Source organism: Prinia subflava, chromosome 1, assembly GCF_021018805.1.
Source record: "Prinia subflava isolate CZ2003 ecotype Zambia chromosome 1, Cam_Psub_1.2, whole genome shotgun sequence".
In the NCBI taxonomy this organism is placed as follows: domain Eukaryota; kingdom Metazoa; phylum Chordata; class Aves; order Passeriformes; family Cisticolidae; genus Prinia; species Prinia subflava.
In genome coordinates, this window is record NC_086247.1 from 89,336,803 (window position 1) to 89,348,035 (window position 11,233).

An 11,233-nucleotide genomic window follows, 5' to 3' on the forward strand; every position below is an offset into this window, starting at 1 on the left:
CAGTTAAAAGTTCAGTGAGCACTAATCATCCTGCCTGCCTTTTCTGGAGGCAAGGACAGAATATCAGAGTGGTAAAGAAAGTTGGTTTTCACCTTTTGCATATAATTCAGGGCAGGAGCCACTCCATGCCTTGGCTGACTCTTCCAAAGGCGGTGCAAAAGTACAGACAATCACAGCAGAAGGCTGCAAAGTGCACAGCCTGTGCAGGTCATTTTAGTGTTGTGTTGTGGTCTTTGTCCCTGCCTGGGACATCAGTGCACGAGGAGACTTTCTTGCCATACACCTCCTTTCTGCCAAGCGTGATCAACCTCATCTGGGAATTGGGGTCTCCGGCCACAGCGGCTTCCCAAAGAACAGTGAGCTGCTCTAGCAGCAAGGTGAGGCAATATTCAAGGTGTTATAACAAGAGGGCATTTCCCAGGCAGCAATTCCGTGAAAGGCAGATACAAACAAAGTGCTGGGAATGTCCGAACCCTCTTATTACCATAAGTTTTACCATTTTATTGCAATAAAATAAATCCCCAAGCAGTGCTCTGTAGGGAAAAAGCAAAGTCCTGATATCTTTTTCCACTCCTTTCTCAAACCTGCAGCTGAGTCAAAGACCCACGGTAGAAGAGCTGCGTGAGAGGAAGATCCTCATCCGCTTCAGTGACTATGTGGAAGTGGCAGACGCGCAGGACTACGACAGGAGGGCGGACAAACCCTGGACACGACTCACAGCCGCCGACAAAGTAAGTGGAGCAACTCTGGGAGAGCCATGGCTTAAACAGCCTGAGCATGTCATGGCAAACAGCATCCCTTGGGTCCCATGGCTGTCAAGGAATAAACATCCACCTGACATCCCTTCCCAACACACCTGTGTTTTTCTCCAATTAACAAGGGGTTTTTGTTTGTTTGAAGCATAAATCTTTGGCAAGAAGGTTTCTATATGCATGGAAACCAGGGGAGGGAAGGAATCCCAAGCCCCTTGAGGAAAGGTCTTGATGACAGCTTTGTTATTTGTTTGTTGGTTTTGGTCTTACCACATTATGCTGCCAGCTGAGAGCTCTGGCAAGACTTAGCAGAGCAGTGAGACAGAAGCGTGTGCCAGAATAGCTGTGCCAAAGCAGGACAGGCTTGAGTGTGAAAACGCCAGCAGGTCAGTTTGGCAAAGGTACCTCCATCCCTCCAAAGCCAGGTCACTTCTCTCTAGTTGTCACAACAGGGGTCTTTGCTCAGGATTTCTGCCACAGAGAATTTTAAGCACTGAACTGAAATCACACAAGACCTGCAGATGAAAAAAAAAGACACACGTTTTGTATTGATGCCACTGCCCTCTGAGCACTGGTGGAACTTCCACTTAATAGTGCCTCTGGTGTTGACTTTGATGGCAGAGGTATTAAATTGCTGACAAATTATATCAGTTACATGCTGAGGGTCTTAATGGGACCTCAGGAAAAATATTTAAAAGATTTTATGGACATTGTAAGAAGCAAGGACTATGAGGCTCAGTGATTCAGTCATGAATCTTATAGTCACTCTATGATGCCCTTTTAATTTTAAAGACTTTCATATACCTGAATTTAACCCTTGGCTATTTCTTTGCCATGGGACTTACTCATTCAGCAATGGAGAGCATGACCAATGTTTAGAGCAGTAACAGAATTTCCAGCCACACCGCTCATCTATGGTGCTCTTGGTTCTATCCACAAAGGACAGCCTGTTATACTTGTATAATTCAACCAAAGGACTTGTATAGTTTTGTGTCATTGTTCTCCTCCTTGATTGAGGGATTTTTTCAGTTTAGCTTTGGTTAAGCTCATGTAGCATAAACTGATCTGAAAAAAAAAAAAAGAAAAGATTCCTCAGGACTGTCCATAGATCATAATATACTGGGTTAAATCAGCTTTTCTCATTTTACCTCACCATTTGGACAAGATATTAGTCAAGTGTCTTTGCTTTATTCTCTTAATTGTTAGATGAGGGAGGGAGTAAATCTCCCAGCTGGTTCTAGAGCCTTTGAGAGATCCCTGTCTGGGATGAAAGGCATGGAGAAACTTCAGCTGGGCATGAATATTTGGTCTCTCATCCTATGTCTCTTAAAAGAACCACTATTAGATACCACTACAAAATGTAACCTAGTAAGAGTTTAGTATTAAGGCAGAGTACTTTGATGTCACTTTTTCTTTTTTTGTAATACATGTGCAAGTTCAGTAGTCAGAGAAAAGGGTTAAGTCCTTCAAATTAACCAAAAGCACCATGAGAAGAAGAGTTCTTTGTCATTCTAGTATTCATGCCCTTTATGGCATAAGGAAGCAGATAGATTGTTTTTTGTTTGAGTTCTGTGGGCAGTATTCTGATTTCTTGCATTCAGGTGACCTGCTTTTCTTCAACACTATGTCCACTGTTGGAAAAAATAGCCAGAAAAATTGAAACAAAGCTGCATCATCCTAGATAGGATTATTTTCTTCCAGAGCTGTGATTCAATAGCTGTCTTCGCTGGTCAGCACAGACTAGATTTATTGCAAAAACAGATTTTAGCAATAAGCTTTTCTGTTTGCCACTAAATCTTGCTCTGTGTGCTGGGTGGAGGGAACTGCCTTCAATCAGAGTTTGTCTTTAGCAGGTCTGACTCTTAGGGAAAGGAAAAGGGCAGTTTTGCATCTCTCCAACAGATGAGGGATGAAGAGGGGAATAGATCTCAGTCCCTGTGGGAGTCAGCTGCCCCTGTGGCCTCCTTCACAGTCACTGCAGTAGCAGCTTGGTCTGCTGAAGGCAGCCCTGGAGCATAGCCGTCACTCTGTCCTGATGGATGAGGCAGCACCTGACAGGCACTTCTAAGGGAAATAAGAAACCAAAGCTATGCAGAAGGAGCAGAAAGGGCCTTTTCTGTACAAAAACACTTGCAAAATCCATCACTTAGGGTTTGTCAAAGCAAAGGCAGTTGCTGACTGGAGCAGTGGCTGTTGCAGAAGTCCTGTTTTGGCCTTGTGCAACTCATACTAGTTTAGATTTCCTTCAGTGAGAAAAATTCCTGACAGACACGAGTACCACTTACTGGAGCCCCCCCTTTCCACCTCTGAAGCTGATGTTTTCAGCATCACACACAGAAGCAGTGCACACTCCTGGGACCCATGAGAGCGTTTGGCCACAGCAGACACCCTGCACGTCCCCTCCAAATGCTCACTGTGGAACCATCATGAGCAACAAATATCACAGAGCTGTCCGAGGTCTTGACTCTGGGACTTGAGACATTTCTGCTGAGCACCATCTCTACCATACAGCTGAGTCCCTCCAAGTCACCCCCTCTGGTTTTTTATTTTTCAATGTTTCTCTTCCTGCCAGTGCCCCCTGGTTTTCTTGTCCCTCACAGACAAGCCGCAGAGGCTGAACACCACCTCACCATGGCCGGTTTTCTGCTGGGTTATTTTGTTGAATCACTTCAATAAACAGCACAGCTGGGTCAGAAGGGAGGAGCAGGGCAGAGGGACACAACCTGGGGCAGATTAGAGGGCAGGGAGCCAGGTATCCTTCTTTCCTTCCCAAGCAAGATCAGTCACTTTAGGTAATTTCACCTGAGGAAATTCAGGACCAATAAAGGCAGGAGACATCTCAAATACAAGTCTGTCAGCATCTGGGCCCAGTGTAGTCACAGTCCAGCTCTGGAACAGATCACAGTGTTTCACAAACTGCAGTTCACTGTTTTTCCCTCATGCTTGCGCTAATTTGGATTTTGCACCTTTAAATTTTTATATAATAAGCCAGAATTGGGTTCTGTACCTGCATTGTCTATGATGTGTTTTCAAATTGAGCCATTCCACCGAAGCGTTTCTCTCTTCCCTTTATGTGATTTAGAACATGCTTATCTCACTTCCTTTCCACATTTTAAAGTCTTTATGTTTGTCTTTTTCTCTCTAATAATGTTATCTCTCTGCTTTACTTTTAATATACTGTTTTGAGAACAAAGTGAACTTATTTTGATCTCTCTCATTTATGCATTCATGAGTTTCTTTGTCCTTTGCAGGCAGCCATTCGAAAAGAGCTTAATGAATTTAAAAGCTCTGAAATGGAAGTTCATGAATTAAGTAGGCATCTAACAAGGTAAGCTGAGAGATTAATTTTTTAAGACTATAAATGAATACTGTTGTTTTCAAAAAAAACCCCCAAAGCCAGCAGCTGTTCCTCCAACATGCACTGAACACACCATGAGGTCTAGACAACATTTAGAATTACAGGCTGTAAAAGCAGCTCACACAGACAAACACATGCCGCCCCATTATGTAGAGTTATGCAGGCACGTGCTGTTTAATGAAGTATAACCTCTTTTTTTTATATCATCATGCTGCATATCCGTCCTTCTGTGATCAAAAGTCAAAAAAAAAAAAAGAGAGTTTATGTCAGAAGGAGGACAGGGAACCTGGTAGAGCACGTAGCAAAGTCTGAATGAGCACACATTAAGCCCTGCTGTGTGTGCAGCTGTTCCACACCACGCAGATCCCACCCACAGATCTCCCAGTCTTGTCCTCCCTGTCCGGCCATGCGTGACGCACTGGGCCATGGCAAGATCCACGCTGTAAGAGAGGCGCTATTATTTATGCCTTGGGCTTCTTTTTAGTTTTTAACGTAGAGACCAAATTAATTATCCATGAGCCCAAACCAACCACCTTCCTCTCTGACAGGCTAGGGCTGAAGTAAGGCCTTTGCAAATCAGAACTTTGGACTTTAAAGACAAGTGCTGGGAACTAAAGATAAGTGGCAGTGAGATCTGGTGCAAAACTGGAGCTGCCCTTGTATTAATGTGTTCATCAGTTCAGTGCTCATGAAAAATGCAGGCAGTACTTTTAGGAAAAGTACAGAAAAGCTTAAGGCAAAATTAATTTTGTATTAGGGGGGTTTTATGTGTATAAATTAATAATTATATTAAAATTCGCCACATGTATTATGCATATATTACCTTGCAGAAACGATCTCCCTTCTCCATCCTAGCATGTGCTAGGCTGGTTGCACTGGGGCTTGTAGTGACAGAGTGCTGCTAGAGACAAGCCAGCTGCTCCTGAGACACAAGGTCTGGGAGAAGCCTTAGGACGTACAATTGGCCTAGATCTGCTGAGCCCAGTGACTGAGCCTTTGAGGGATATTTGGCTTCTCCAGGGCAAAATGACAAATGTAGAAAGGATGAGGCTGCTTTAAAGGACGTGTTGCTACAAGTAGTCAAGCTCCATTGAATTCCATGAAGCCTTTAGCATCTCACAACATACAGACTGGTTTAGTTTTCCAGAAGTCTGTCTGTCTGCTTGGCTCTCACAGGTTTCTGTGCAGTATTTTCCTTCTCTTCCAATGTTGGAGTGAGCAGCGACCCTTTAAATTTTGTATCTGAAAGCCACTGAGCAGCTTGGGCTCAGTAAGTCTGGGCCAGGCATATAGAGAGCCACATCTCATATACCAACCACTGGAGTAAGGGTTTGTCTGAAGAACAGCAGGACTTACTGGCTCGACAAGTGGCTTTGGGAAATACGCACTTGAAGGAAGCATGCTTAAACAAAAGAGAGTAATTCCCTTAAATAAACTTAGATAAATCACCATTATAAAGTAATTAGCAAGGTAATGAGCTCTTCATGTCATTAAGCAGTGGCAAGAGCAAAGAATGTGAGTGTCACTTTACTAGTGGGACACATTAATTAATTCATAATAGAGTAAAAATCAAAGCTTAAAAATCGTGTATTTGCAGATCTGACAAACGCACGCCTTCTGACACAGGGTGTCTTGCAGGAAGGGTGGGCATTTTAGCTCCATTTGTCTCTTTAGCCTCCAACATTAAGAAATAATCATGATTAAACTCTGTGTAAATCTTTCTGGCAGAATAGCATAAGATTGGTCTAAACCAGACAATTTTTGTGGAGTCAGGCCTTGTATGGCCTAGAAGAGAGGAGCTGATCTGCTGTCACCCACTTAGGGATGCCATAGGATGGATCCTGGTAGATTTTGGTGTGAACAGCAAACACCTTTGAGCTGTGAGTCTGGCAAGGGCTAAGGAAGTGAGAGTGTCTCTCTGTTCTGGGTCCTCTTGCCAGCATGGCTGGTGTCAGTGCTGCAGGAACTGAACTGCCTAATGGTGTCACTGTAGCAGTTAGTTCTCCTTTTTTTTTTTTTTTTTTAATGTGCAATGTACATGTGAGGATATTATCTTAGTGTTTCTCTTTTTTTTTCCCCTTGGGTTTTAGGTTTCATAGACCGTAGCAGATCAATTTTACCTGACTACTATGCCATCTTCAAAACATAACTAAAAGGAACCATAAGTGCTGGTATTATTCACTTCCCTGTTGCGTACATCTTCCCTGTTGTGTAAATCTTCTGAACTGCCTTTTTAAGAAAAAGAAAAAAAAAAGAGTAGAAAAATAAATATTTAAAAAGGAGACTTGTATTTACATGTGATGAGTACTGCAGCATCATCAGACCTGCTGGTTCAAGCTTCAGTTACAGAAAATACCCCTGGTGGGAAATCGTGCCAAGACTTGGCCTGTGTGTATAGGACTTTCCTGGCATGTGGATTTGCCATACATGTTCAAGCCCAGCTGGTGGTGCAACCATTGTTGTCTTCAGGCACCCCTCATCCTGACAAGCCTCTGTCATCAACCCTGCAGAGCCCTGAGATGGTGTTCAGGGAATCTCTTGGCCTGGGGGAAGTCTCCAGAAGATGAGCCCCTGTGGCACTAAAGCACTTACACCAAACACTCCTTTCAAGCTGAGAGCACCTTATGAGGACGGTGAAGGAGCAAAACTCTCCATGGGCCGGCCCATCTGTGAATATCATCTGACTAGAAAGGCATTTCTTTCCCTGGAGAAGTTTACAAGCAGTCAGTAGACATTGTTCAGCTTCCAAGCAGAAAAAGGTATCACCTCTGAAGAACAGGACTCCCTACTGAAGGCTGCTTCAGTTCTATCAACTGTTTGTTTTCCATCTCTTTCAAGTACAATTTTCTAAACCCAGCTGTGAGCCCATTAGCAGTAAGTGACAAGAACACTGAGGACCAGCGAGCAAAAGCCCATCTCCTCATGGTCACTGCATGGCATCTGCCCCGCTTGTAGTTTGTCTTACCCCCAAACCTCATGACTGTGTGAGAGCCAACGTGCCCCCGGCAGCAGGAAAGGCTGGGATTCCCCTCCAGCTCTGCAGAGGGACACACAATAGGAGGGGACAGAGGTTCCATGAAGGATATCTATTGTCTCTGTATCAGGTGTCTCAAGAACTGATCCTAAGCTCACACTGAGCAAAGCATGACAAAGTGTGTTACTGGCCTAACAAAACGAGTCTGGGGCATTCTCATGGATGGTGGGACTTGTCATTGGTACCCACGGCTGAGGCATGAGGACAGCAATTCAGAGGTGTTCTGAATCTATTGGTTCTAATTTTGATTTTAATTTATTTTTACTACAGTGGTTTAACACACAAACTGACCAAGCAGAGCTCGGAGAGCTGGTCACTCTGGGCCTGGTTTACTTCCCAACTTAAGTGTGTGCTCTACATTAAGGAAGCACACACAGCCTCAACTGCTTTCAAGAATATGTCTGACAGACTTAACTGAACCTGAACACAATTAAGTGCTTTCTGAACTTAGGCCATCACCTTCCACAATTAAGTCCTTAACTAGTATAATGCCACCAAGCTGGCGCAGACATTGTCAAGATTCCTTTCAAGATTTACCAGACACTATTATGCCATGTTTTGGGACAGTGGCTGAAAGCACTGTAGCAACATTACTGTAAGAAGTTCCAGAGTATTATTTCAGGACATCTCTTCTTCCACAATAGCTATTTTCCTTTGACAGTTTGAACAGAGAGGCCAAAGCTTTTTACTACAGAATAGTTATTTCTGTTATTCTTTTACTAATTTTTCCTTTCTCACTGTCTTCCATGTATCTATTCTCTCTTCTGTGCTCCCCATCCTGCTCCCCCTGTTCCATGCTAACATCGTCCTTCCCTGATAGCAGGCCAAGAAGCCTCTCACACTTGAGCATTTAATGGCCAGTGCAGCATAGTGCCAACACTCCTGCCTCTTCTCAGGCCTCACCTCACTCCTCTGGATGCAGGAGTACAGCCAAAGGACCTGCATGGAGCCCATGGAGTGGCTCCAGCACCCAGCCTGCCCCAACAACCCTGGCAGCGAGGGTAATGCCCTCCATCTACGCTTGGTGGTGCACTCAGTGCCTGGCGGAGTGCTCTCCCCAGAGATAAGCAAAAGCTTCTCATTCTCGTCCATGGCCATGCTTGCAGTGCTGTGGATTATTAGCTATTAAAGGAGGATTGGCTGTTGTAGGATGGAACGTCAAAGGAAAGTCAAAACCGGGTAGTTTCGGGTGCTTCCCAGACTGGGTGATGGTTTCTGAGGAGACACCGTGATCCCTCTATCACCAGCTCACCCTTGCTTTAGACAGAAGTTCACCAGTAGGGAAAGCCTTCAATGTGCAATGTTATCAGCTCAGTGCAGCAGAGGCAGAGCACTTAACGAACCAGCCAGGAATGCACTGCGTTGGGGTTGTCTTCATGGAAACCTCAGTTTGTGTTTATAAATACATTCACACACATATGCACACAAGTTACAAGACTGCATCACAGCTTTAAAACAAGGAAAAAAAGCCTTTATGGTTTTGACTGCACAGACACTGCATTAGCAAAGGGCTCTGCAACAGAGCTGTTCTGAAGAACAACAAATCCTTGTGTTCCCAGCATGGATCTCACACCTGCCCTGGCACTGAGCTTAAAGGATCACTGTGAAATGGAAGGGACACTGTTTAAGGAGCAGTGGTGACAAGAATCACAGGACATGGTAGGCTAGTGGGAGGGAAAGGTGAGCGTTTGTTTCATTTTTAATAATAAAATTAAGAGGAGGGGGGTGGAAGTCGCAGGCTGCTGCTGTCTGTCCATTGTTAGTGCTGGAGTCCCCAGGGGAATGACGAGTCTGGACACTGCCACTGTCCCTCACGGCACAGCCCCAAGCAGTGCCCACACTGCCAGTCTGGCACCCAAAATAAACCCTTGAGCACTGGCTGAGACACACAGCAGCCAAGTCCTGGGTGATGGCCAAACATTCCCCAGCACCTTCATCCAGATGAGCCCATGGCAGATCCCTGCTGATCACTCAGCAAGTTGCCACATTCAGCCTTGCCCCATGATTTGTGCTGTCCCTAGGGCACTTCCATGCAGCCATGCCTTTTTTTCTTTTTTTTTTCTTTCTCTTTTCTTTGAGGTTTTTTTCACTTAACTCTTGGCTGAGCAGACACCAAGACAGAAGTGGAGGAATTGCCGTATTTCTCCCCAGCTGGAAATGGAGCTTATTCCTCAAAAGAGGGAAGGGGAGGAAAAAGAAGCCATACAAGGTGTTTGGCACTGCAGTAAATATCACCAAACTCACACTTCATCTGCTCCTAGCTTCAGTGGGTCTGGGTAGTTTGCAAAGTTAACCTTTGTCAAGGTGTTCCACAGCTGCCTCTCAGGGCCTAAACAGGCACCGCATCCCTGGCATGCACACCCACCTCTGGCATCCCTGGGAAGTTGCACACAGACTGGGGAAATGCTGGTCCCATTTTTTATAAATCTGGTCTCTTGAGAATTGTTTTCTGATCTGTGAAAGCCATCTCTGTCATGGCAAAGGAGCTGTGATTCTGTTGGCAGTAAAGAAAAAAAAACCGAACAACAAACAGTCATGATTTCTCTCCTTTGACCTGAATTATGTGTAGGACATGATGGCATTCCTGCTAAGACTGTGTTAGCAGAGCCATCCTCATTCTCACTGGAAGGAGATTAAGAGTGGTAATAAAGAAATTACAGCAGGTTTAGAGAATGGAAAAATCAACACAGAACAAAAATGACTATTTCAGTCATCCATCTCCAGAGATAATAATCTAGAGTCAAGGAATAGAAGCATTTTTGTTATAATTCACCAAGTCCTGAATACTTATTTTGACATCTGTTCAGCAGCCTGCGGAATAATGAAGTAGAAATGGGGACTAAGGGGTGGCTGGAGAGGTGGTGGGGATTGAAAAAGCAGTTCAAAAACGTCTTAGACAAAAGTTTTGATTGTTTGGGAAAAGTGACAGTGAGAAGCCCAACAGTGGCATCACCCTCCTCCCCACACCTTCCCCAGCAGAGGTTTGCAGGGACCTGGTGGCACCATTCAGAGGGAATGTGGACACTGGGGCTTTTGCCCACCCTGCACCCCACTGGGTGGGTACTTGCAGGCTGAAGAAGTTTCAGGCTGCAGCTTTGCTGGGAAGGGGCTCAGGCCAACTTTATGTCTGGGCAATTCCTAGTGAACACAATGGGCATTATCAGAAGAGAAGGAAGAGGTGGCGGAAAGAACTTTTAGCTATTTTATGTTAACTGAAACCATTTAGTGAGCCCATTACACAAATATATCTCATCCTAATAGATGTATAGCAACTGCATTCTGTCATCGCTGCAACTACTCACCAATCTCACCCTTCCTTGTTTCTACAGCACCACCTGTACAGTGCAAACACTATAAACCAAGAGAGGGGGGAGCACTCCCAACATGCTAGTGAAGTTTGCAGTCATAAAAATAGATGGGCAAGGTGGAAACCCATAGTTATACATGAATGGGGGCTCCCTAACGTGCCTGCAAATAAAATAACTTTGTATAAATAGCCATGGGAGATGACTAGGCTAATAAAAAAATCAGGAAAGAAAAAGGGGACAAATCATTTTTCCCAGGTGTTCAGTCTGCTCGAGCTTGGAACAACTTCTGTAAACAAAGAGGAGGCGACGGGCACATTTCCTGCATTCCTGTGTGTCCCAGTTACTCCTGCACCAGTTGCATTTTCCAGTTGATATCCAAGTGTATGTATATAGTTTGTCTTTGTATAGGAGTGAGTGTGGTGGCTGTCAATCGTGCTCTTCCAGTATTGTAATTTAACAGATTATGGCTGTATGAAAATGATGTAAATAACTAGAAAAAATTAAACTGGATCTCTATGTCCTAGTTTTTGTACATACTGAAACTGCATGGTATTTAAATTATTGTTTGTCTCTGATGTATGCAGTTTCTTAAAAAAATTCATTTAAAAAAAAGTTTTCTGGTGCCTGTGTATTTTATTACCCTCTGTCCCAGTGGCTGACAGCGTAACACACGGAAGCACTCAAGGATAGCAGCCAGGCTCACGAGCAAAGCAGGAAGGGTGGGACAGATCAGTGCTGCAAGTGCCGTGGCTGGGCTGGTGCAGCTCAGCAAGGAAGGACG

General features: G+C 44.5%; 1 protein-coding gene across 1 annotated transcript in view; it reads left to right on the top strand.

Moving 5' to 3' along the window:
* Nucleotides 1-10,976, top strand: part of PHACTR1 (phosphatase and actin regulator 1) — a 306,506-nt gene extending 295,530 nt beyond the window's left edge. Inside the window, exons 14-16 of the mRNA XM_063402625.1 lie at nt 591-731; nt 4,004-4,080; nt 6,201-10,976. Of these exons, the coding sequence (XP_063258695.1) occupies nt 591-731; nt 4,004-4,080; nt 6,201-6,216 (234 nt within the window). The 3' untranslated portion in view covers nt 6,217-10,976. The remainder of the gene's footprint in view (nt 1-590; nt 732-4,003; nt 4,081-6,200) is intronic.
* Nucleotides 10,977-11,233: the final 257 nt, after the last annotated feature.